The following is a 26,328-nucleotide window of genomic DNA, read 5'->3' as shown; positions in this document are numbered from 1 at the left end:
TTAGTGTTGTAGCCAACAAAAACACCCACTGTAGCACAAAAAAGCCAATGTACTCTACTAAAAAATTTGTAAAGAGGTTATTTTTAGTGAAATCAAAAAAGAAAACCTGAGCACCAGCACAACACAAACATAGGTACACTACCCGATTTGTAAGTGCCATTAATGCCCCTCCAGGGTCCATGGTAAAGGGAAAAATAATGGACTTTCTGGAGATTAGCGATACCATCTTTCACAAGTATTGTGCAGCAGCTTGGGAGACCACAGAGGCTAGTCACTAGGAAAATCCAGAGTTTCAAACATCCTACACAGGCTTAAAAGCCCTGTCCCTCTACTCAGTCTCATGTGGACTGCTCAGAGGTGACCTGTGTCTGGCATACAAGGCCATCTCAGACCCAGCCTTGATGGAATTGCTGCATAGTATATCCACAAGTCAAAGTCCACTCACGCAACCCACACGCAAGGCCTCAACCTGGTCTGGGACATTAATGGAACTTGTTGGCAAGATAGATTTGTGCTCCAAAAATCCCCCCATCTATGGAATAGACTCCCTCTCCATGTCAAGCAGAGTACCTCTCTAGTCCTCTTTAAGAGGAACCTGGACTGGATGAGAAACAGAAAATACACCCCGGGATCCCACCTGTGTCCCTGCTGGACAGGGGAAACAGGTGCTGACTTTGTGGGAACATGAGTGAAATTCTTGGCTAGGCTTACAAGGGTCTCCGGGCCAATAGCCTAGTATCATCCTTTGAAGAAGACCCCTATATGGTCTGCTATTTCCTTGTGTAATGCCCACCCTACTGGTCATTTATTGCTTGCTGAAAGTTATTACTACTAGTAGTAATAGTACAACTAGTAGTAGTACTCATACATTTATATATTTATGGCATTGGTTCCTTTTTCTCCAAAGGTGAGACTGTGAGGTTTGTGGACTGCTATGCCAGTATGGTGAGGTCTAAGCCCTTCTGATGTGCAGTTAATGTGTGTATACCACAGGTAGTAAGATCTACACCATGCTGTGTGTGAGTACTAAGACCTCTGTGTACACCGCTTGCTGAGTCACTAGTTGCAAGACCTTGCCTTTTAGCTCCTTGGGCTGGACTTTATTCATGAGGTCTCTCTCTGTGGTGTGTTTGCATGATGTTAATCGTGCATACAGCTGCAGTTATAACAGATGGGTTTTCCTGCCGTCAGGCGGGTCCTCGGTCGGCCGAATTCCAATGTCTAGGTCCGGCGTCTGTTGTTGTCGCTTCTTCCCTCACGTCAGTGCGACAGGGGTATAAAAGAACCAGCCGACACAATTTTCTCCAGTCTTTCTTGCCGCTCGGTGCCCGAAGCGGAAGCAGTTCGCAAGTGCCGGTCGGCCAGCTCCTGAGATTACGAATATCTGCAACCGAAGTCTTCTTGAAAGCTAAGTACCCCGTTGGGGTAACTTTTCTTGCCTCAGACCGATGTCAGACAAAGTTAATAATTGTATTTCATGTGGGAAGCAAATACCGCATAAGTATTTTCATTCCCTCTGCATTCCTTGCTTAGGCCCAGACCACGACTTCTCGGCATGTAGTTTTTGTGCTACTTTCAACAAACGCACCATTAAGCGTTGGGCTGAGTTCGCCCAGCACTTTTTTGGCAAAAAATTTAACTACATAATGTCGTCGGATACTCCGACTCCAGTTTTGACTAAAAGACGCAAAGATAAGGACCGACACATGAGGTCCGCGGCCTCTACAGACACCACGCCAAAGCAGACTACAGGTGGTCCGGTTCTCAGCGAGGCGCCTACGCAGCCCCTGACTACTGACAACACTTCATTGGCGGTGTCTTCTGTACCCGAGGTCACAGGCTCTTTGTCCCACACCCCGACTACAGATACCGAAGCCACTCTTGGCAGTGAAACTCAAAGTTTAGACAGGTCTGCCTCCTCTCAAGGTGTCTTCAGGCCTTCCTCTTCTTTTTCCATCAAGGCTTTCACTAAGTCTGACAGCCATGCATTCTAAAAAAACAAACCCCACAGGGCCCTTCTCAAGGTCCCATGCCTAAAAAGCAGATGTTCAAAATGGCTGAGGACTTACTTACACTTATCAGGGGTTCTCAACCCCCCCCCCCCCCGGAAAAAAGGCCCAGAGTGGAGGAAGAATCCCCCTCCTCGGACCAGGCTTCCATTATTTCAGAACATTCTGATGACCAGGAACATTCATACTCCCCTTTTGAAGATTCTGATGCAGAGGAGTCCATTCCTTCTGTCTCCCCCCCCCCCTGAGGATTACTCTTTTGGGGAAACCTTGCATACCTTGAGGGAACACTTCCATTGGGAAGGCCAAGAGTACTCAGACTCCAAGTAAAGGCTTAGGGATTTTCTCTTGCTCCCTCAGCACAGGCCTCTGGCTATACCTCCTGTCTTAGATATCCTTGATGATGTGTATTAGGAGTCCTGCCTCAACCCAGACTCTTTACCTCCAGCCCCAGTCAAGCCTGACTGGTATTACCGGGTTCCTGACTCACACCGATTCCTATACAAAAGCCATGCGGCCGGCGGCCGACCCAGAAACTATCTCACAGGGCCCCAAGGGAATTAAGGCCTCCACTGCTAAAAATCCATTACCTTCAGAGAGGGATTCCAGAGTTTTAGAAAGGTGGGGGAAAAAGGTATACACCTCGGCCACCTTATCCACGAGGGCATTAAACTGCCAATTCCATATGTTAAAGTACCAACAGTTTCTGTTATCACAGTTGAGAAGCAAAATGTCACAACCTGAACAACCAGATTTGAAGGAGTTGCAGGATTTGATGCATAGTGCAGAACAAGTAGGTAAACATACCTTGCAATGTGGTTTTGATGCTTTAGAGGCCTCATGTAGAGCTGCTGTTACAGGATCAGTCATACGTAGACATGCTTGGCTCAAAGAGCAAACCTTACCAGATCATGTCAAAGCTAAATTACTGGATGCACCTCTGCAAAAAGATGTATTGTTTGGTGTTAAAGCTGAGGAGGTATTAAAGAAAATGGAGGAAAAGGCAAAATCAATGCAAACAGTGAAAGATTTCTTACAGGTACAACCTCCACGTTTCAGTAGAAATTGGCCTTCAAAAAATTGGTCCTTTCCAGCCATGGACAGACCCCAAAGAGGTAGATACAGGTGCCCGAGGGGTAGAGGGCAATCTCAAGGATCGTTGAGGCAGACAATGGCAAGCACCTACCCAAAGAGGTGGTGAGGATAGTTCACAGCTATTCGGAAAGCAGAACCAATGACTTTCCCCTTTGCATGCCAAGCAAGACTCAAATGGCAGCACCTTTAGGCGGAAAACTGGCATTATTTTCAAAAAAATTGGCATATTGTCACAAAAGACCAATGGATCCTGGACATTATAGACAGAGGCTACAGATTCCACTTTCACACCCTTCCAAAAATGAGAGGTATGCCAATCCTGCCACACAATCAAAGGGCAGAGGCACAAAAACAAATTTCAGATCTCGTGGACATGAAAGCTATTCAAGGGGTACCTACACAAGAACAGGGTCAAGGTTTTTATTCCAGACTATTCCTGGTACCAAGGAAGGGCAAAGATTGGAGACCTATTTTGGACCTATCCATCCTAAACACATTTTTACTCGTGTCAAAATTCAAGATGCTCACATTACAGCAGCTTCTTCCCATGCTGGGCAAGGAGTCTTGGCTGGAAACATTGGACCTCAAGGAGGCATACCTGCATGTCCCAATCAGACAAGATTGCAGAAGATACTTCAGATTTCTTGCAGGTTCAACTCCTTATCAATTCTCTGCATTGCCCTTTGGCTTATCTACTGCGCCCAGAGTGTTCACGAAATGCCTGGCATCAGTAATTGCCTACTGCAGACTGCAAGGGATACAAATATACCCATTTTTGGACGACTGCCTGATCCAAGCGGACAGCAAGCACATACTTCTGAAACATCTGGCTTTTGTAATAAGGTTGTTGAATTCCCTGGGATACACAGTCAACAAAAAGAAATCAAGGCTAATACCCTCTCAAATAATAATTTTCCTGGGTGCCAACTTGGATGCAAACACCCAGATGGCCTACCTCACGCCAGAGAAACAAGGGCAACTAACTCAATACTTCAGAAAACTGGCAACATTCACCAGGCTGACTGCAAGGAAAATCCTGCAGGCTCTGGGATTCATGGCATCTTGCATCCTACTAATCCCATGCGCAAAGCTGCATATGAGGAAACTTCAATGGTACCTGAAAAACCTATGGTCTCAGCACAGCCACAGCTTGGAAACAATAATACCACTAATTCCATGTCTTCAAAAGGAATTTCTGTGGTGGGCTCAAGCATGCCAAAGAAACATAGGTCTCCCATTCTGCAAGCCTCAAGCAAGTCAAATCATCACAACAGACGCCTCTGATTACGCCTGGGGGGGCGCACATGACAGATCGGTGCATTCAGGTCAGATGGTCCCAAAAGGAAAAGCACCTACACCTCAATCAAAAGGAAATGCTAGCAGTAATAAATGCTATTATGGCTTTCAAAGACCTGCTGCATCCAGGCCAGCTATTGATAAGGACAGACAACACCACAGTAATGTGGCACATAAACGAACAGGGAGGAACCCATTCATACCCCCTATGCAGGCTAGCCATGTCTCTTTGGAACATGGCTCTAGAATTGCAAATCGAGCGTCAAGCACAGTTCCTGCCAGGCAAGGAAAACACGCTGGCAGACAACCTAAGCAGAAACAGATCCACACGAATGGAAGTTGCATCCTCAAGTTTTTTCAAAGATAATTCAGGCATGGGGAAGGCCAGACATGGATATCTTTGCCTCCCACAGAAATCACCAATTGGAAAAATTCTGCTCAAGGACCTTTTATCTACAGGCCTGGAAAGTGGACGCACTCTTTCAGTTGGACAACAATGACAGTTTATGCCTTTCCACCTCTTCCTCTGCTGCCCAAAGTTCTATTAAAAACCAGAGCAGACAGACCAAAGATGATTCTCATCGCTCCAGACTGGCCAAGGCAACACTGGTACCCACTCCTGAGGAGCCTGACGCATTCCCCACCATGGATCCTGCCTCTAATGCCTCTTCTACTGACTCAGCACAACTTCAAAACTCACAGTCAGCTGAAAACACTAAATCTAGCCGCATGGAAGATTCCTTAAAATCATAACAGACCCTACTCTCCAAGGAGGTACAGGATGTCATTTTGGAGGCCAGAAGACCTTCTACTAGAAAAGCCTACCCCGCCAAATGGAAACTGTTTTGTGCTTGGAATGAGAAAAAGGGCCAGAACCCTGGAATACTGAATTTACCTCAAATATTACAGTACCTAACTGAGTTGCTAAGCAGTGGACTTTCATTCTCTTCCATCAAAATCCATGCCTCAGCCATTTCTGCAGAATACAACACTGATCCTCCTTTATTCTCTCACCCCCTCTTAAGACAGTTCCTCAGAGGGGCTAAGAATATAAAACCCCCAAGGAAACTACCAGTGCCTGCTTGGGATCTCAGTTTTATTCTAGAGAAACTGACTTTGCCTCCTTTTGAGCCAGCTGCCTCAACAGAACTACAATATTTGTCCTGGAAAACAGCCTTCCTGCTGGCTATCACCTCAGCTTGCAGGGTTTCGGAACTGCAAGCCCTCATGGTTGTGCAGCCTTTCATCATTTTCCATCAGGACAGAGTTTCCTTACGAACCAATCCTTCCTTTATGCCAAAGGTAGTTTCCAGGGTAGCCTTGAATTAGGCTATCCACTTACCTACCTTTTACCCCAATCCTCAAAACAAAGGGGAGAGACTACTACATTCCTTGGACATTCACAGGCAACTACGTTATTATTTGGACAGAACAAAGCCTTTCAGAAAATCAGAGCAACTCTTTGTGTCCTATGCTATAGGGGCTCAAGGGAAGCCTATTTCCAAACAGACAATCTCAAAATGGATAGCCCACTGCATACGCTTTTGTTACTCTCTTCATGGTAAAACTGTACCTGCAGGCATCAGGTCTCACTCCACAAGGGCCACAGCTACCTCTGCAGCTTTCCTCAGGGGGGTTCCTACCAAAGATATTTTGGAAGCTGCCACTTGGAGTTCTGTGCATACTTTCTCCAAGCACTATCACCTGCCTTTATACTCCAAATCTAGAGCAGGTTTTGCCACTGCAGTTTTGCAGGGCATCCTGGCTCCTCCTAGTTCCACCTAGTGCCTACCACCCCTATTTTAGCTTTGGTATTCTACCCATCTGTTATGACTGCAGCTGTATGCACGATGAACATAGTACAGTTTTGTACCTACCATAAATGTAGATGTTTGAGTGCTAATACAGCTGCAGTCCAGGTTTCCCTTCCTCCTTCCCCTCTGGGACAAGCCTAATGGCTAACACCTCCTCATACAACCTGATTGGGGTATTATTTTATGGTGTATTTGCTTGCAACTACTGTTTTTTGATTATACTGCATTGCATTATTACATAAATTTATGTACTGCCTTCCTTCTGAGGGCACCTGACATCTGGGGCAAGAAAAACTGAAGAAAATTGCGTCGGCTGGTTCTTTTATACCCCTGTCGCACTGACGTCAGGGAAGAAGCGACGACAACCGACGCCGGACCTAGACTTTGGAATTCGGCCGACCGAGGACCCGCCTGACGGCAGGAAAATCCATCTGTTATGACTGCAGCTGTATTAGCACTCGAACATCTACATTTATGGTAGGTACAAAACTGTACTTTCCTTTTGTCTATCTGGATTTTCTCCAGGCTCTCTGGCTTCATTCCTCTTTCTACAAATATGCTAGGTTAATGTTGTAAATTGCCCATATATATGTAGTGGAAGATTAATCCAGCTGAGACCACCATTCTTTTAAAAAGAAATAGTGCAGTTTTGTCATATATGCTATTGTGCTGTCTGTCTTGCTCTATTATTCACACTCTCTCTCGTTGTTTCTTGCTCATATGCTTGCTGTAATGCTCGCTTTTGTGCTCGCTGTCACGCTCTTGTGCCCCACCTTTGCCTGCTTGTGTGCACCATCTCGCTCTTGACATCCACTGAGCCAATGGTCTGGTCACAATTTCCTTTATCATTGAAAAGCAGTCTGTTCCTGGACTTATTTTACCTCTTTATTAATCTCCAAATGCTCATTCAATAAACATGTTTTTAAACAACAGGCCTGATTTCTCTGTACTGTTAAAGTACAAGATATATATAACTTGAAAAACTACTGACTTCAGCTGGAGAAAACCATTCTAGCTGCAAACTTTTAATTACTAAAATTTATATCACTATGTGCAGAAGTTTGAATTGCAGGCTTGCTTTTTGTGGTTAGTGTACTCTCTGACTGAGGAAAACGTCCATACTATGCTCCAGTATATACTTGTGCCCCCCCCACATACACACACGCACACGCACACACGCGCATACACACACACGTACATGCACACGCACACACACACACACACGCGCACACACACACACGCACACACACACACACACACACACACACACACACACACACACACACACACACACACCCTTTCTCTTTTGGCTCAGGTCATGGCTGGAAATGGACCTTGGAGCAGCCAAGAGTTAGGAAATGATAAATGAAATGGGTGTTGTAGTGGGTAATAAGCCAAAGTGCATTATCAAAATATCTGGAAGTTGAAGAGGGGGTTTGTTTTGAGGTGGTTTAAAACAAGTAGACTTTGGTCTGTGTGGCTCTGATTGAAGTTGGGGAATAGCTAGTTGTGGGTAAGTGCATGTCATTCTTGTAAGAGGAGGTGTGCTAAATTAAGAGTTTAGAAGGCATAGCATTTAAGCACTTTGTAGGACTGTTTCTTACTGGATTGTATTACTTACTATATTGTTATTTTTACAGACAAAGTAACAAGCAGCGCAGATAAGGAGAATCTTATACAACGACTTGTGGATATTCTGAATCAGCAAGCCGAGTGTGTTAATAAAAAGGTAACAACAGTGTTTTGAAAGCACATCTGAATAACATTTTGGGGTCTGAATATATGATAGGATGAGTAATGAGGTAAGGCTGGGGTGCTGTCCGCAGCTTTGAACCAGGTTTCTATGACTGAGCAGATGTCAGCATTTTTCAGGGTTAAAAATGCTTGCAATGAGTGCATTTTCATGTTTAGACTCCTAGCATTTAGCAGCATGACGTTTAATTTGTGTTTGTTGAAAAATTTATGTTGGTAGTTTTAAACTCATAATTTTTCCTAAAGGCACTATGGGGAAGGCAAGAGCCTTTGCCAGAAGCCTGAAGCCCAAGTGAGACAGATGCAGGCCATCTCTGGCAAAGCTTTGTGGTCTGTCTATCATATCTTCCCAGACTGTCTGGTACTAGATCCCCCTGAATGACACCAGACATTGAGGCATCATTCTTTATGACTGTAGAATGCTGTTTAAGGCTAGGGCCATACCCGCTTGGGACAGTTTCAGCGAGCTCAATCATGTCTCTCTCCGTGTGGTCCATGGAGGTACTTCTCAAGTTATTCATGCCAGATGGACTGTGACAGTCATTAACAGTACCTGTTGCTGAGAGACTTGAGTGCGTATGTGATAATGGCAGATTCTGGCCCCTGACAGACAACTAACTGACTTTCTCCTTATCCAGCCTAGTGAGAGGCACATCTGTGTACCTCACAATCAAGCCTCCTATGACTAATGTGCTGTGTTTATGGTTAAACCATAGTGGCTGTGAGATGCAGGTGTGTGAACTATGCATGGTATGTGGGGTGGAGGGCTGTGGAGATCGCATGTGTATTTGCCTCTGAGGTCTCCTTTGTTTGGGTATGTTTTTGTTGATGACCTCCACATATGTGGGTGTGTGGTGTGTAGGTGGTTTTTGAGGTGTAGTGATTGTGTTGACGGCCTCCTCAGTGCCAGATATACTGGCTTGTGAGGGAGAGAGCATAGACTCTAGATTCCTAATATAATTGCATCTCTTGCAAATTTTGTTCCTAGGTGGTGGTAGTAGATTGTTGTCTGTGTACATGAGGCAGTTGCTATACTGTATATTCACAAAAAAAAAACGCTTCTTGGTGACTCCGTGGCATCAAGTACTGGTTGCTATACTGTCTCAGGATGCCCATATCAACCAGACTGGCAGGAGAAACTGTAGGAAATTGTCCATCCATATTTGTCAGAATCTGAGGGAGAAAGGCCAGGGCAGCTAACGGCTAGGCCTAAAACCCAAGTGTTTAAACTAAAACTAAGAGGCTTAGAATAACACAATTTAAACAGGCTATAAACAAGCAGTAATAAATGCAACAGAAAATATGCAAATGAACACTTTAGAGAGCCGGCAGCAGCAAGTAGCAGAAAAAGGAGACAGCAGCAGCAAGTAGCAGAAAAAGGAAGATGAAGTAATAGAGTAGGAGGAAGAAACACAAATACAGTAACAGTGGCTGAATAAAGTGGTTTGTTAGTAAAATGGAAAGGGAAAGGTAAGGAACAGAAGATAATTAAAGGTTAAGGAACTTAAGGGGTTTGGCCTTCCCAAATGATCTCTGTATTGGGTAGACTGAGGTGATGAGATTGGATTAGGAGTGTCCCAGATCAAATTTACAATAGGGGTGGGCAAACAGCAAAAGCCACCACCTTTAAGAATACAACAGCAGCTGAGTGGGAGGGTGAGAGAAATACAAAAATTCAACCAGAGGTCAGCAAATATATAAATGCAGACACAAAAAAGTAAACAATTCAGTCAAGCAAATTAAAAAAAAAAAAAAAACAGTGCAGTACTGATGAGAAACACTGAATAAAGTGCAAAAAAAATACTTATGTCAGACATGCTCTGTAATTCTAGATTAAGAAACACACTCAGTCAAGCACAGTGGAGCTTCTTAGATAAGCAGAAATTCTCCCAAATGTAATATGTTTATACCAGCAAGATAAAAGACCCTTTCAAAGCCACAACTTGAGGTAGTCAGGTAACACAGAAGCTGTTTGACCAGTTTTTCCACTCTAGAATGAGATCGCCACAACTCCCTGCTGCCCCAGAAAAGTGTAAAGGACCCCTTTATGGAGCCAGTTAGTCGAGCTAAAGTGCTGTGCCAAATGCCTTAGAACAGTAATAAAATAAAAAAAATTCAGCAAAGATCAGGAAACAAAAAATTCAACCAGCGGTCAGCAAATATATAAATGCAGACACAGAAAGTAAATAATTCAGTCAAGCAAATAAAACCAGTGTGGTACTGATAAGAAACACTGAATAGTTAGTCCAAAAAATATACCGTCAGCTCTGTAATTCCAGATTGTTTAAGAAACTCATTTAGGCACAATGGAGATTCTAGCAAGATATATTGTCCATTTTGGTGCCTAGTGTATGCCCATATTAGGAGTACCTAAACAACTGATTATCAGCAGAAGCCAATGTTTTAAAGTTACATGAGCTGAGATTCTTCCTTGACATGTTTACAGGGAACTTTAACGTTTCAATTTCTGATGGTAGTTCAAGATGCTGACATTCGACCAACTGAAAGTAAATCGTGTATATAGTTGGTGTTTGTGTGTTTGTGTACATCAAGTAAATGACATAGGCTTGTTTGTGTTTGCATCCAGTGGCTCTGTGTCTGTAGGGCTTACAGTGAAACAGGAAGCATGAATGCAGCTGTCATTTTTTCTGGGACAATTAGTAGACCCTCTGACTTCTTTAAATTATTAATGTAAATGGGGTTGTCTTAAATGCTTCTACGTTAATGTGTTGCTTTTTCTGTTTGTGATCTTCCATTGTTTCAGGGGATTGTCAAAATAATTGTCTCATGATGCCACTGCAAAAAATGTGAACATTTGGGGCAAGTTTTATAGCAGTTACTATAGTTACTAACAGGAGTTCTGTTGTTTTGTACTACAAATGACATCTTTCTTTCCCAGCGCAATTGATCATAGGTTTCGGCTTTTAATCCTTGAATATAGCACCTGACATTTATTGTAAAACTGGAGTTGTGGTTTAGGTGGCAGCACTGAATACTTAACATGGCAGTAAACATTCCTGCAGCATTCTGTTACCACATATATTCCAGGCTGTGGTTGAGGAAATTTGTTAGTACTTTAAGTATGTCATTATTATGTACAGAAATACTGCCACAGCAATGCTGCCTTTGTTTTGTGATACTTTTTTGTAACCCCATGCGTAATAACTGTACTGTTCCAGGATTTGCTTTATGCCTACTTCACTGTTAAAATTCAAAAATTGGATGAAACTTTAGCAGAAGGAAATTTGTTTCATTAGTTTAGGCTGGACCTAAGGGGTACATGGGTAACAAGCTAAGGACAGTACAGGAATTTGTATGTGACCACTTTTTATAACAGTTGAGTTTTGCATTTGAGTATGCCAGGCTCCTTTGCTTTCCATAATATTTGCCCTCTACTAAACTAGACATGAGGTAATCAAACACATCCACTTCAATTTGTAAGACGAACACACTGCTTAAATGTGATACTGTAATTCTGCCTTTGGTGTTCAGTTGCATATGGTTTGGTAGCAAGGAATGTATTTTAGTTTCTACCACTGCTTTTAAATGAGGTAAATTTAAATCATTTGAGTTTTGAGTATCCACCCTTGTGTTGGTACCAGCTTGCCCTGATGCAAACTTTTTTTTCCTTGCAGCTGGATGAGGATGTAGACCTGAAACGGAGCCTGAGTCGGATGTCATATCACAGCTTCTCAAGGTTGGCAGATGTGTTTACCAGCCAGGTAGAAACCAGTTTGGAATCGCAGGGGTCCACCACTCCAGAACTGGCAAAAATTGCACTGACAATGGAACTGACGAGGAAGGTTGCTGGAATCAATAGCCATGCTGTCCAGACGTTGATGGGTTATAGCATGCAGTACATGGACATGTTTGTGCCTTGGCTGCAGCAGAATGGAGGCTGGGTAAGTGTTTACAGAATGGTTCCTTCTAAAACCTTATACAGTGACAAAACATTTAATTTATTCTTGTCTTGGTTATTAGGTTCAACCCCCAAATCCTAGTAATTTATTTTCTAAAATTTAATTCTAACATTATTACTACTGTTCAGTTTCTCCCGTCTGAGTGCTGATGGCTGCAGCTGTCTTCAGTGTCAATCCATTTTTCATAAAATGTGCCGTTTTGTAGTCATATGTTGTATAACTGGCTGACCTATTCATAAATAGATTAGTAATCTTTTGCCTCCTTTTGTCACTGGGCTTGTATTTTTCTGTTGCATCTGTAACGGTTTTGGCTATAAGAATAATTTTGATTATGCCCCTTAATACAATACAACTGTTTTGCCTATTTCACTGTACTATAGTTTTTGAAATCTTTCTAGTGTGTATTAGGCTTGCACTGTACTTGTTTTTCAGGCTTGTCTTTGTAAGTTTTAACTGTGTTCTACTTGTCTGTTTTAAATTTTATTTTGATTTTGTTTACTTGGTTTGTTTGACTGGGTTTAGTCAAACACCTTTTCAGTGGTGGCCTGTGGAGAAAAGCTCCAACATATTACAAACACTTTTAAAAACATTCAGTAATATACATAAACGGTCATTAATATACATTAATAATTACAAATTAATTTGTTGGATCACAGTATAAGATGTGTGCAGTAGTAGATGTTGAACACTGAGGATTTAAAGAGGTGTATTAGTGGGTTTGTCAGATCACCTTAATTTCTTTGAATTTCTAAGCACTTATCAGATGAAGCAATTAGGTGGGACAGAAAATGTTAATATTGCTAAGAGGTATGGTACAAAGCAGGTTCATTGATAATATTACTGAGACATATGGTTCATAGGATCATAGGCAGAGTTACTGGGCTAACGGTTCCAGGACACTTACAAGCCTAGCCAAGTAGAGCACATGTTCCCAAGGGTGTTTGGTTCAAGCAGACACTAAATTCAGCACCTATTGCCCCTATCCAAGATGGACACAGGTGGAAGCCCCAGGGTGAATTTCAAGATCTGAAGTAGGCGATTCATTTGTCAGCAACCTGTGGGTATGGATCCGATATCGGATCCGAACCGGCATGGTTTATCCAGCTATGGATCAGAGCTCCTAGCTCCTCCCCTCACCCATAATGCCCTGCTCTCCCTAGATGACCTCAGATCTAGTTTGCCGCGTTCATGGTGACCGCTTGATCTTTGAGCTCCTACAGCTAAGTGGAAATTTAGTTATTTGCTAAGGGTTTTTTTGATCTTTTAATAGTACCTTTGTGTGAAAGTTTTAGGTTTCCCACCCATTTAAGCTATTTTTAGTTAAATTACTAAATTTTTTTTGTAATTCCCTCCCCTCGCTAGTAGCGTAGTTGTGTGTGCGTGATCTTTGGGGCCTGTAGTGTGACTGGGTAGTTAACTTTGGTTAACTTGTTAGTTTTATTTTTTCTGTTAAAAAAAAAAAAAAAAAAATTGTCAGAAGCCCCAAAGGCGATTTTCTCGAAGTGCTCCGAGTGTGGCCATAAGCTGTCCCCTGCTGATGGCCACACTCGGTGCGTTCGATGCCTTGGGGTTGAACACCTCACTTCTGGATGTTCAATCTGTGCAGGGTTCAACCCCAGGAAATTGAAGGAGCGGAGGTCGAAGCTGGTCTTGGCGGGACTTTTGCCCACGGACTCGGCTTCGGCCTCTGCCCCGTTGGTAGTTACCGCTCCTGCGGTACCTGCCCTACCTGCTCCCGCTCCTCCTCCCGGGACTCAAACTCCCTCTATGGGTTCGGAGGACAGGGAAGCTAGGAAGGACAGGAGAGAGAAGCACCACAAGCGGCGGGCCGAGACCTCCGTCTCGGCCCCGCCGGCTAAGTGGGCTTCTCCTCCGGCCTCTCTAGCTACTGGCTCTCCTCCTCGGCTCCGGTCCCTGACCTTTTCACCGGGACCTGAGGAGGAAGAGACCCGACCTCCTTCGAGGCTATCGAGGCGGTACTCAAGGCCTACCTCGGTAGCCTCTTCGAGGTCGACTTATAGTCTTTCTGATGCCGATTTGGACCGGATGATGCGAAGGTTCATCCAGGCCCAGATGCAGATGGGAGTGCTCCTGCCCCCCCCCCCTGGGGGGGGAGTTCGACCCCTTTTTTTCAAGCCCATAGCTCCTTCTCCGACACGCTACCCAGGTTCGGAGCGCTCGGAGCCGGGCAGCTTTGGAGCCGGGGGTGGGTCGGCTCAGATAGTACTGGCTACTTCGGATCCGACCCTGCCCTCGAGTGTGTCGGATCCGACCTCTTGGAGCCTTGGCCCGAGTTTCGGATCCGAGGGACTCGGTGTACCTTCGGCGCCGTCCGTGTCGGAGCGCACTGGTCCCTCGGATCCGAGGGGCTCAGCGCCGGCTCCGATACACTCCTCGGATCCGAGGGGGAGCAGACTGTCGGATCCTTTGCTCTAGGCCGGCTCTCCTTCGGCTTTTGATGTTGTGGAGAGGGCTCTGTTGAGGGCTTCCGGACCCCCGGCACTTGCTTCGGCTCCGTCCCGCACTCCATCTGCTCTGGGTCAGGCTTCCATCACCCGGCCACTGGGACAGCCCGTTTCGATGCCCCAAGCAGTTCCTGTGGAACTAGACACTGCTTGCGAGGGCTCCTCGGACAGCCCCCCCGAGGAGGCACCTCGCAAGCACACGTGTAAAAGGAGGCACATAGACTCCCCCGAGTCTTTAACTGAAGACACGGACTTGGAGGAAGGGGAAGGCTCCCCAAGATCACCCCCCGAGGATGTCTCCTTTGGAGACATCATGGAAATGCTTCGTATAAGAAGTGGGTGGTCTGCCCCAAAGTCTTCTTCAGACGAGTCCGTGTTCTTGGAGGCATTCGAAGCGGGCCCGTCTACCTCTTGGGTGTCCCCTCCTGCCGACCCCCTGGTGGACCTCATTACCACCAGGGCGTGGAAGGAACCGGACACCGTGGAGCCAATCCCCAAAAGGCCAGACAGGATTCTCAGCCCCCCTGCTGACCGTGCCCACTGGAGTAAGGGTCCTTCGGTAGATGCCATGTTGACTGCAGCAGCCACCAAGAGGGAACTCGCCCAGGAGAGTCCCTCAGTCCATCCTCCGAGCAAGGAGTCTCTGATGATGGACCGCTTGGGGAAGCGAATGTTTAGTCCAGCGACCTTCTCAGTGAGGGCGCTCAACTATCTGGCACATGTTATTAGGATGCAGCACGATCTTATTAAAGAATACGCTGCATCCCCCCCAGAGTCCATGTCGGAGGAGGACAAACTGTTGCACTCCACCCGTATGGCCACTCTTCGGTCTGTTACAAATACCTCTATGCGGTTGCTTTCCCACGCTACTGAGGGAGCCGCTAGAGCCGCAGGAGTAGGCCTAGTCACGAGACGCCAGGCCTGGCTCAACCATTGCGATTTCACGGAGCCCTTCAAGGTGTCTTTCGCGAACGCCCCCTTTGGTTCTGCCCTTTTTGACAAGACGGTTCGCGACACCTTGGTCCAGAGCGAGAAGGACGGGAAGACGCTGTCTGCCGTCTGAGTCCACTTCTCTGTGCACCAGAGGTCCTACTCTAGGAACCAAAAGGACCAGAAGAAGATGTGGTTCCGGAAGTCGCAGCAATCCCAACCCGCTCCGGACAACCAGTACTTCCGTGGCAGAGGAGGACAGGGCGGACGCCGCCCCAGGGGCAGAGGGGCTCCCAGGAATTTCGGGTCCAGAGAACCTTTCTCTGAGTGGCCCGTGCAGCAACCCTGAGGGGTTGTCCGACTGCTCCACTCTGGAGGCAGTCGGGGGACGTTTTTCGGAGCACCTAGCGGCATGGGAGTCCATAACAACAGACCGCTGGGTCCTCCGTATTATATCCAGAGGATACAAAATCCCCTTTCTCCACGTCCCGAAACCAAAATCCCTCCCCGACGTTCCACCCGATTAGAGGGAGGCCGCTTCAGCAGAAATTGGCTATCTGCTGAGGAAAAGAGCCATCCAGTCCGTCCCCCCAGACCAGATCGGATCAGGGTTCTACTCCAGGTTCTTTTTAGTGCCAAAAAAGACGGGGGACCTAAGACCCATTTTAGATCTGTCCCTATTAAACCTGGCACTTCCCAAGGAGAAGTTCCGGATGGTCACCTTACAATCTATCCTCCCCCTTCTGGGAGAGAATCACTGGATGTGCTCCATAGACCTCAAGGATGCGTACTACCACATACTGATGGACAGACGGTCCAGGAGGTTTCTTGGCTTCCGGCTGGGAGCCAGTCACTACCAGTTCAGGGTCCTTCCCTTTGGTCTCACCACAGCCCCCAGGGTGTTCACCAAAGTATTAGCAGTGGTTGCGGCCCACCTGAGGCTTCAGGGGGTGCAGGTCTTTCCGTACCTGGACGACTGGCTTCTCACCGCCCCAACAAGGCATCTACTATCTTTGGCAAGGGACTACTTTCTTCAGCTAGCTCCCTGGCTAGGTATCACAATAAACGTAGCAAAGTCCAACCTGGCCCCTACTCGGCTGATAGATTTCATAGGTGCCAGGTTAAACACAAGGAGGTTAAGAGCCTTCCTTACAACCGACAGAATTCGGAATCTACGACTCCAGGTGCGGGCCATCCTCCACTCCAGCTCAGTTCCGGTGGAATTGGTCCTGAGGGCACTAGGGTCCATGATGGCAGCGATTTCTCTTCTCCCGCTTGCCCGCCTGAACATGCGGGTACTTCAGTGGACACTTCAAGTACAATGGTCTTACCTTTCTCTTCCCCTGCATCACCCCATTGCAATCAGCAAGGCTTGCAAGCGGTCTCTTTTGTGGTGGCTCCATTCAGAGGATCTCCAAGGAGGCCGCCCCTTTTGTGCATCTCCCCCCCTTGCCACAGTGACCACGGACGCATCTCGCCTCGGGTGGGGGAGCATTTTGCAGGATGGACGGTCCACGTGGAACGACTCAGAGACCTCCCTGCATATCAATGTTCTGGAGATGAGGGCCGTGCTCTTGGCGTTGCAAGCACTGCAGGCCTTTCTTCCCCTGGGAACAATTGCGATTCAATCAGACATGTCAGTGGTCTGGTACATCAACAAACAGGGGGGAACCAGGTCTTACCCTTTATGTCGGGAAGCCATGAGAGTGTGGGAATGGGCGATCTCCACCAACCGCTTTCTCATCGCAACACATATTCCGGGTCGGTCCAACATCCTTGCGGACAAGCTCAGTCGCACCATTCTCTCCCCGTACGAGTGGTCTCTCAATGCTCAAGTAGCGAAACGTATCTTCGCACGGTGGGGAACTCCTTGTTGCGATCTCTTTGCTTCTCCCTTAAACACCAAGTGCGACAGTTTTTTCGCTCTAATCCCTCCACCAGGGGATTCCCCGAGGGACGCTCTGGTGCATGCTTGGCCTCCCGGTCTTCTGTACGCATACCCCCCTCTACCTCTGATGCTCCAGGTTCTTCAGAAAGCCTCTCTGTTGGGGTGCAGAATGATCCTCATAGCCCCATTCTGGCCTCGGCAGATCTGGTTCCCTTACCTAAGGTCTCACTCAGTGAATCCACCTTGGATTCTAGATCCCATCCCGGATCTGATAACACACCCATCGAACCTACCATCTCCGAACCTGGACAACCTGAAGCTGACTGCTTGGCTGCTCCAGTTCCACTCCTAATCAGGACTCCCGGTATTTCATCTCCCGTTAAGGCTATCCTGGTAGCGGCGCATAAACCCTCTACCAGAGAAACTTACCGCAGTAAATGGAAGCGATTCTCCATTTGGGCGGAGCGGCAAGGTCTAGATCCCTTCACGGTACCTCTTCCCGTGGTCCTAGATTTCCTTACCACTCTTTTTAATGATGGCGCCAGTAGTTCCACGGTCAAAGTTCAGCTAGCGGCCATTTCTCATTATCATGTTGGTCATGACTCTGGGCCTCTTATGTCTGCCAAGTTATGTAAAATCTTCCTAAAAGGCACCTTTCTGCTTGGACCCCCTGTCAAACAGGCGGTTCCACCATGGGATCTTTCCTTGGTTCTTCAGGCCTTGACCGCTCCCCCCTTCGAGCCTGCGGCCACTGTAGATCTAAAATTCCTATCTCTTAAGACTGCATTTTTAGTAGCCATTACTTCAGCCAAAAGAGTTTCGGAACTTCAAGCCCTTTCCATAAAGCCGCCTTACTTGATCTTCCATCCGGACCGTGTGTACCTCAGGATCAATCCCTCTTTTCTTCCTAAGGTAGCTTCAGAAGCAAACATTAATCAGTCCATCAACCTCCCCGTTTTCTTTCCTAATTATCAGAACAAAGGCGAGTACAAGCTGCATTCATTGGATGTTCACAGGCAGCTTCGTTTTTATCTTAACAGGACAGCTGGTCACAGGCAATCCGATCAGTTGTTCATTTCCTTTGCCAAATTCAATCTGGGTAAACCAATTTCCAAAGTCTCCTTGTCACGATGGATTTCCCAGTGTATTCTATTAGCTTACCAAGCTTCTGGGAGGCCCGCACCAGACTGAGTTCATGCTCATTCAACCCGGTCTGTTTCTACCTCAGCAGCCTTTAAGGCTAGGATACCTCTGGATGACATTTGTTCAGCGGCCACTTGGGCTTCATCTCATACCTTTATTTCTCATTACAAGCTGGATATCACGTCTAGAGGTAGAGCATCCTTTGGCTCCGCGGTGCTCCGGAATATCCTTCCATGACGGCCGCCCAAGATTCAGGTAGCTGGGGACTCTGTCCCACAGGTTGCTGACAAATGAATCTCCTACTTCAGATTTAGAAGTTATGTACTTACCATAACGTTCCATCTGAGTAGGTGTATTCATTTGTCTGCAACCATCCCGCCCTCCTATCCCCCTGGCCTTGTCAATTCCTGCATAGAATGTGTTACCCTTTGATTAGGGTATTTGATACAGGGCAAACTCGATCTGAGGTCATCTAGGGAGAGCAGGGCATTATGGGTGAGGGGAGGAGCTAGGAGCTCGGATCCATAGCTGGATAAACCATGCCTGTTCGGATCCGATATCGGATCCATACCCACAGGTTGCAGACAAATGAATACACCTACTCAGATGGAACGTTATGGTAAGTACATAACTTCTAATTACCATCCAATCATTCAAATTGTGCTTAAATGGGGCCAGTGAGGGGCATTGTTCATAGGTGTGTACTAGGATAATGGCCCTGGAGCCTTCACAAGCATAGCCCATGAATAGGAAGCTTGTCCCAAAGGTGGGGCATCCTCTGTGAGACGAATCTCTCTCTCTCTCTCCAGAAAATTATGTTGATGTTACATACCCGGGTTAAGGTACGTTGAGTGAGTGACCTGTGTGCCATTTGACTTGCGAATGTACAGCAATTTCCATTAAAGCTGGGTCAGAGATTGCTCTATATGCAAGGCACAAGTCACCTCTGTGCAGTCTGCATGATGCAGAGTAAAGTGGAAATGATTTCTGTCTGTATAAGACAGATTTTTAAATACCCTGAATTTTCTTTATAAGGAACCTTTGTGGTCTCTCCATTTGCTGCAGGTGCTTGGAAAGGAACACACCAAAGGGAGAGTTGTACCTAACCTCTTTTTTAATCTGGAGGCAATGCCCTTACTTATGAGATGAGCCATATAAAATGCCCTTCTTACCATCATGAAGAGATGGTGATTGAATTTAAGGTTGCTCTCAACCTGTGTACCCAGATTTCTCACCACTGACTATGTGCTTAGGATATGGCTATTGATGTGGTAGTTTGCAGGAACATCACCTTGCCGAAAGGGATGATGCATTTTTTTGCATTAAGTTTAAGACCATGACTTTGGCACCAGTCATTAGTCTGTGTAAGACCTTGCAGGATGTTGACATTGCTAGGGGTTTCAGTGATCACTCCCAGTTTGCAGTCATCAGCAAACTTGGTCAGCCGCAGTCCTTTAGTTTTAGCCTGTACTTTAGAGAAGTAGATTCTGAACAGTAGGGGTCGTAGAACAGATTTTAGTGGAACACCACTGGTTACAGGTCTGCTGGAGGAGGTGAAGTCCCTTGTTTTGAATGTATGAGTTCTGTCAGTGAGCTGGTTTGCAACCCACCTGACAATGTATGGGTTGATACCCAGCTGGGTGAGTTTATCAATGATGCCTGAGTGGGGGATTGTGTCAAAGGCCTTGTCTAAATCTAGGTAGGCCATATGCACAGATTTGCACTCGTCTAGGGCTTTGGTGACTGTCTCGAAGTCCACCAAGTTTAACAGATGTGATTTCCTCTTCACAAAGCCAAACTTGGTGGGGTCAAGTATTTGGAGATTTCCTATATCTTTGTTAATAAGATCCATGATGATTCATTCCATGGCATTGCAGGTAAGGCTGGTTAGGCTAATGGGTATATAGTTTTTGGGGTCCATGGATGCAAAGGGATGGCTGTAGCTGTTTTCCATTCTACTGGGACGAAGCCAGTGCTTGGGCTGTGATTGAAAAGCATGCTCAGTGGTGATGCTAATTCTTGTTTTAACCCATGTAGAACACAGCCTGGGATGTTGTCTGGTCATATAGAGGCTGTGTTTTTGGCCTTGGAGAGGGCATTTAAGACCTGCTCCTTAGAGATACTAGGCAGGGGAGAGGTGTTCGGGATGGTTTGGGGGGTATGTGGCGGGGACAGGTAAGTAAAGTTTTCACTGAACCTGTCGCGTAGCAGGCTTGCTCTATCCACGTTCTGTATATGTAGTACCATTAATTACGAGTTCAGTGCAAATGTGGGCATTACCTTTGAGGTTACAGATGTAACTAAAGAATGCCTTGTAGTTATCCTTAATTATGGAAGCTAATTTAGATTCGTAGTTAGATTTGGAGTACTTCGGTGGTAGTCTTATTTGCTTGTTTAAGTTGGAGTGTTTCCAGTTTTGAGACTGTTCCTTTCTACTCTTACTCAGCAGTTTTTCTCCTGTTGTATAGCATATTAATGGCAGTTGTCCACCAGGTAGGTTTGTTTTTCCTTGAAGATCTTGCTTTGGTTCTGTCAGGTATGGCAAAGTCAATACAATTGTACAGGTGCTTGTATAAAGCATTGGTGTATAACTCAGCACAGGTGTTGGTTCCATCAGGTTGTTTGGTTGTATCTTGATTGACTCAAGTAGATCCAAGTAGCTGAGTGGATGTTGTTTCATGGAGGGGGCCCTATAGCTGGCAATAACCCAAAGAGGTCAATTGCACCTAAAGTAATTCAAGGGAATCGTGCTGTTTAACCAATCTAGAGGTGTATTTATCTTTAATGAATATTGATGATGCATCTCCTTTAGAAAATATGACCTGGTATAGCAGGGGTGCTGTCAGCAGCCTTAAACCAGGTCTCAGTGACTGCACAAATATCAGCATCTTCCAGGGTGAGGACTGCAACCAGAGTGTGCAGTTTCTGGTTTAGACTCCTAGCATTTAGCAGCATAAAACTGAGGTCGTTTTTAGAGGGTATTTTTACGTCTGGGAATTTTGCTCTTGTGACATTGCCTAAAAAAGGTTCTATGGGGATGGCAAGAGCCTTGGCCAGTAACCGAAATCCCAAAATTGACAGATGAAGACCATCTCTGGCAAAGCACCAAAGTCTGTTGCCCATGTCATCCCAGGCTGACAGATACTGGATCACTGGTATTATAGATCTGTGAGTGTGTGTGGCTATCATAAGGTGTTAGAAGAGTTAGAGGTGCATACCTCTCAACCTCCAGATGAGAGAATCAATGACAAAGTACCTTAAAATCAGGGACAGTTAGGGACCCCTGATTAATGTAATATATGCGTATACAAGTAAGCATATTAATGGACATGCTGTCTATGTTCAGTTACACAGGGCATCATTTTAGATAATTTATTAAGAGTAGTTCTGTACGTATAGACAAACCCATAATAAAGGATTAATCATATTTTCAGACCACTGTATATAAAAAAAAAAAATTCAGCTAGTATATGCTCACCCACCCTCACACCTGACCCAAAAGAGTTAGTTTTATTAAAACAGTTGCTTAAATATTTGCAAAAACACAAGTACATACTTAATATGGAAGCAATACCCAGAATAAGGCAATTCACATTCAGATTATTTACTACACACTGTTGGCTACAGGTCTACGTCATTTCCCCCACTTTTGTATCAAACTAAAACAGGTATTCGACTTCAGCCTCTTGGGAGGCGGAATATATTTCTGTACTCTATGCTGCAGAATGTTCTTTGTTTTCAGCAGCTGTTGGTTTTCTTGCTGCTTTCAGCATATCCTCTGAATGTTTCCCACAGTAGCAGCAGTCGTCTTCATTCATCTTTATTGTTTTAAAGAATGTAATGTTTTTGAGCCAAGTGACTGTCTGAGATCAGTTTTGACTTTGTGAACCTTTCTAAAGGTTTATTCTGCTTCACTGTGAGTGCAGCAAGCAAGCAGAGGGCAGTTTGCATTACTCTTTGAAGGTTTGGCAGGTGGTCTGTTGCAGGGCTACCAAGCACCATGAACCAGTACTTCAGGAAGTTAGATGCAACTCATCCATGTAACCACTCAGTCATGCGATGCATTGAAAATTCATCAGTCATTTTGCATCACTCCACTCCATGAACTACAAAAACAGAGACTAGTGCAAACATCTGCAGCAGTGTACAAAAACAGAGACTAGTGCAAATATCTGCATCAGTGTAGGAAGAAAGTTTCAGTTTCATAGCTGGATCTAATAAGATGACTGAACTCCAGCAGAGGATCTTGGGGAGGAAAATTTTTTTTTTTTTTTTTCATTTTTTTCCCCCATTTTGAGTAGAACTGCAAAGTAAAACTGCTTTGCTCTCATGAAACGTTTCTGTTTTACTATTGTCCCCCTAATGTCGTCCATATTGTCATCCAAATAGGTTTCAACATCAGGACCAATGTGAATTTCACTCTCTCTCTAGCAGGGTGTTGTCTTGCAGTTGAAGAACTGACTCAATAGATACATTGCCCAGAAACTGCCTAGCAATTGGTGGTTTGAGGCATACTAGCGTATGCCTGTAGTACTTACCAGATTTGACTCATTGTGCAAGGTGAGCAGTTTACTTTCCCTATCTTGCATTTGTACATTGAAGTTCTGCAGTGGTTCAATGGCATACTGCAGTAACAGGAATGCCAGCTTAATGTAATGGCTCTGCAATCTCTCAGATATGAACTCCACTTTAACAGACCATTCATTGTTCATAGGGCATGTAGTAGGATCTCAGGGCAGGCAACAAGGCAAGCACTGTTTTGATGACTTGTCAAACCTGGTCTTCAAGTGGGAGCATACTTTATCATTTTGAGGAGTTCAGTATCCACAGTGCAATTAAGTTACTGCTGGCGCTGTGCACTGCTGCAAAAGTGGCAGCAAACGTCTGATATCAATTCCTCCACAGGTACAGCCATTGCCTTTATACCAGATTTAATCCATAAATCTGCAGTGTGGTATAAGCAACCCATGTTGAAAATATTGAGGTTAAGTTCTTTCAGTCTGGATAGTACAGAATCCCATTTTATCAATCATGGATGCAACAGCATCTGAAGAATAGGTCACCATGTTGGTCACAGGAAATGTCAAACTTGCTCCGTCTCCTTTACACAGTCATAAATGGCTTGGCCAGTTCCACTGGCAACAAGCAGCCACATCAAGGAATTTAACATTTTTACCACTGACATGGCCAAAAACAAAAGACCAGTAAAATTACAAGCAGTTTATCCCCCATATCTGTACTCCTGAGGTATAAACCGTATCGTAATTTGACACATTGTGCTACATCTTACTGATAATGTGGCGCCATTACTTTATTTACGGTGCAAGTAGCCTTTGTTGGTCCAGAGGTCATTTTGTGCAACACCTCTGTATCCATTCAGTAGCTCATCATGTACTTCACAAAATGGTCCGCAGTCATAAAGGACAGGTTGTGTTCAGCAAGGAGACTCATAAAGGCTACTTCAGCCTCCATTATTTCAGAGTTGGTTTGCTGAGTGGCAGACATTTATCTTTTCCCAGATGTTTACTAGGCTAATGACCACAAGGGGCTTTTTAAATCTAGTCATGCATCCCAAATTTCTGACAAGTTCTGGTACCTTTTATAAGTGTAAGCAGGGGCTTGGGAGATGAAACATTTACAAGCAAGGAGCCTGGGAGATTAATCATCTACAGGCTGTCTGTGTCCATTAGAGACATAGGCTTCGAACCAGGGATAAAGTTCCTGTTCCCTTTCCAGTTGTCCAAGTTACACTTCATCTTTACACTTCAGCTTGTTAGGGAGGAACTCTGCTTCACATGGTTCCATAGACAGGTTAGTCTGTGAAATACATACCTCTCTTCATCAGGTCCTATTTATATCACAGGCATGGTTTAAGTCTTTAGAACAGGTAATTCTGGTGTTAGTTTTTCAGACATGCAGGAGGTCCATTGACGTGAAGTCTGATAATGCCCTGTGTGGCAGGCATAGATCTCCCCTCAACAGCCTGTAGGAGACTGATTACATGTATAGGGCCTTGAGGTGGTCTGCCTAGGACCTGTTACTTCATGTATTCCTTTAGTGACGAACCTCTGTGGACATTCTAATTGTTGGATATGCTTGGTTAGGTACATACTAGAGGGTGCATTGCACTTGATACGTCTGGATGCTGAAAAGAGTGGAACAATGACTTCCTTGGACCTAGATGCTATACCTTTGTTCATAAGTCGTGCAACATAGAATGATTTCCTCACTACTGTAGACATATTAAATATAAAATTTAGTCTGCCAGAGGCCATTGATATTGGCCTTGACTTCAGATAAGTGCCACAAAGGAGCGGTCCCAGGGACTTGTGTCTGGCCTCTGTGTAGAGTTGGACTCCCCGGTTCTAATTTCCTAGAACCTGTCAGTCAGCCAGTTGGCTGTCCACCTGTTGACATGACTGTTTGTATCTAACTTCCTGAGTTTGTCAGCAATGCCTGAGTGGGTATTGTGTCAAATGCCTTGGCCAGGTAGACAGTGTGAACCATTTTACTCTCATCCGTTGCTTTGATGACTTCAAATAATCCACAAGGTTGAGTTGGCATGACCTATCCTTTATGAAACCAAACTTGAGTTTGGTCTAGTGTCTGGAGGTTTACTATATCATTATTGATCATTTCCATAATAATTCTTTGCGTATGAGACTAGTGAGACTTGTTTCCAGGGCTTGCAAATGGCCTACCTTTGTGCAGAAGGATGACCGCTGCTGTTCTTCATTCACAAGGTATGAAGCCTGTCTTGGAGTTTGCAATTAAATAGCAGTTCCAGAGGGCCTGATAGGTCATGTTCCATGCTATTTAGAAGACATTCTGGGATATTGTCTGCACCCATTGAAGCAGTGTTCTTGCCAGAGAGAGAACATCAACGACCTGTTCCCTAGTGGTAGAAGGAGTAGGTATATTTGATGGTGTTTCTTGAGGGAAGGTTGAGGGGGGGGGGGGATAAATTTGGAGCTGAATTTGTCGGCCAGTAGGTTTGCTACATCTTCTGGCTTAGTATAGGTGGTTCCATTTAGTGAGCTTCTGCACACAATTGTGTTGCCTTTGAGGTTGTGGACATAGCTAAAGAATACCTTGTGGCTGTCCTTGGTCTGGGAGGCCAAATTTGCCTCAAATTTGGCATTGGTAGACTTTGTCCTCTGAGTTTTTAGTTTGAGTGCTTTTATCCTGTTGGGTGCAGCACCTGCTAAGTTTTGCCATGATTTTCTTCTGTTATACAGCCTATTGAGTTTGATTCCACCAGCGTATGTTGTGTTTTGTTAGTTCTTTACTTTTTCCTGGGGGTACAGCTGCCTGTATGCAGCTATTAGCATGCTTTTGTAGGGTTTCTGTGAACAGTTCTGCATAGGCAACAGTGTTCTCATGGTTTATGTGGGCTTGAAATTTTGCCAGGTTATCACTTAAAAGTAGGAAGTTTGTCTTAGAGTAGTTCCTGAATATTTCAGGGTTAAGCTGGAGAATCAGGTTTTATTTTTACTTCAAAGGATAACATTTTGTGGTCCGACCTTAATAGGAAGACATTACACTAGGTGGTGTGTAGGACTCTCCCTATTGGTGAGGACCAGATCCAATATGGTTGCACCCCTGGTTGGTGTATTAACAGTCTGGTCCTGGGAGTTTGTGTTTACAAAATTCAGAAACTTCTGCTGCGTGTACATTTGGTGTCGTATAGGATTCCCAGTAGTTGCCCATGAATGTGGTATTGGGTTGGATGGCGAGTGCTTCCAATAAGTTTAAATACATGGTATGGGTTTCCTGGGTCATATGGTGATTTGATTAAAAAGACAATATTTTAGCTAATATTTGAAAGCGTAGAGGGGAAAGGTGCAGACCATCCCTGGCAAAGCAGCATGGGTTGACCATCTCCTTGCATGCTGACAACTGTTGCATCCTCTTAGAATGACACCAGAAACTAAGCCAATTCTTAGTCGGTCATCCTTTGTTCATATTGTGGCATCATCCTTGGAGAAAGTAAAAATGCTGCTCCATGCTAGATTC

At 45.2% G+C, this 26,328-nt stretch overlaps 1 protein-coding gene across 1 annotated transcript in view; it reads left to right on the top strand.

The window, feature by feature from the left end:
• Positions 1 to 26,328, top strand: part of BCL2L12 (BCL2 like 12) — a 96,489-nt gene that overhangs the window by 17,450 nt on the left and 52,711 nt on the right. Inside the window, exons 2-3 of the mRNA XM_044082077.1 lie at positions 7,855 to 7,943; positions 11,602 to 11,868. Coding sequence (XP_043938012.1) covers positions 7,855 to 7,943; positions 11,602 to 11,868 — 356 coding nt within the window. The remainder of the gene's footprint in view (positions 1 to 7,854; positions 7,944 to 11,601; positions 11,869 to 26,328) is intronic.

Source organism: Protopterus annectens, chromosome 9.part0 (assembly GCF_019279795.1).
Source record: "Protopterus annectens isolate FY-2018-M chromosome 9.part0, PAN1.0, whole genome shotgun sequence".
NCBI classification, from domain to species: Eukaryota; Metazoa; Chordata; order Ceratodontiformes; family Protopteridae; genus Protopterus; species Protopterus annectens.
Note: the sequence above shows the minus strand (reverse complement) of the source record. Positions and strands in the feature narration are given on the sequence as shown.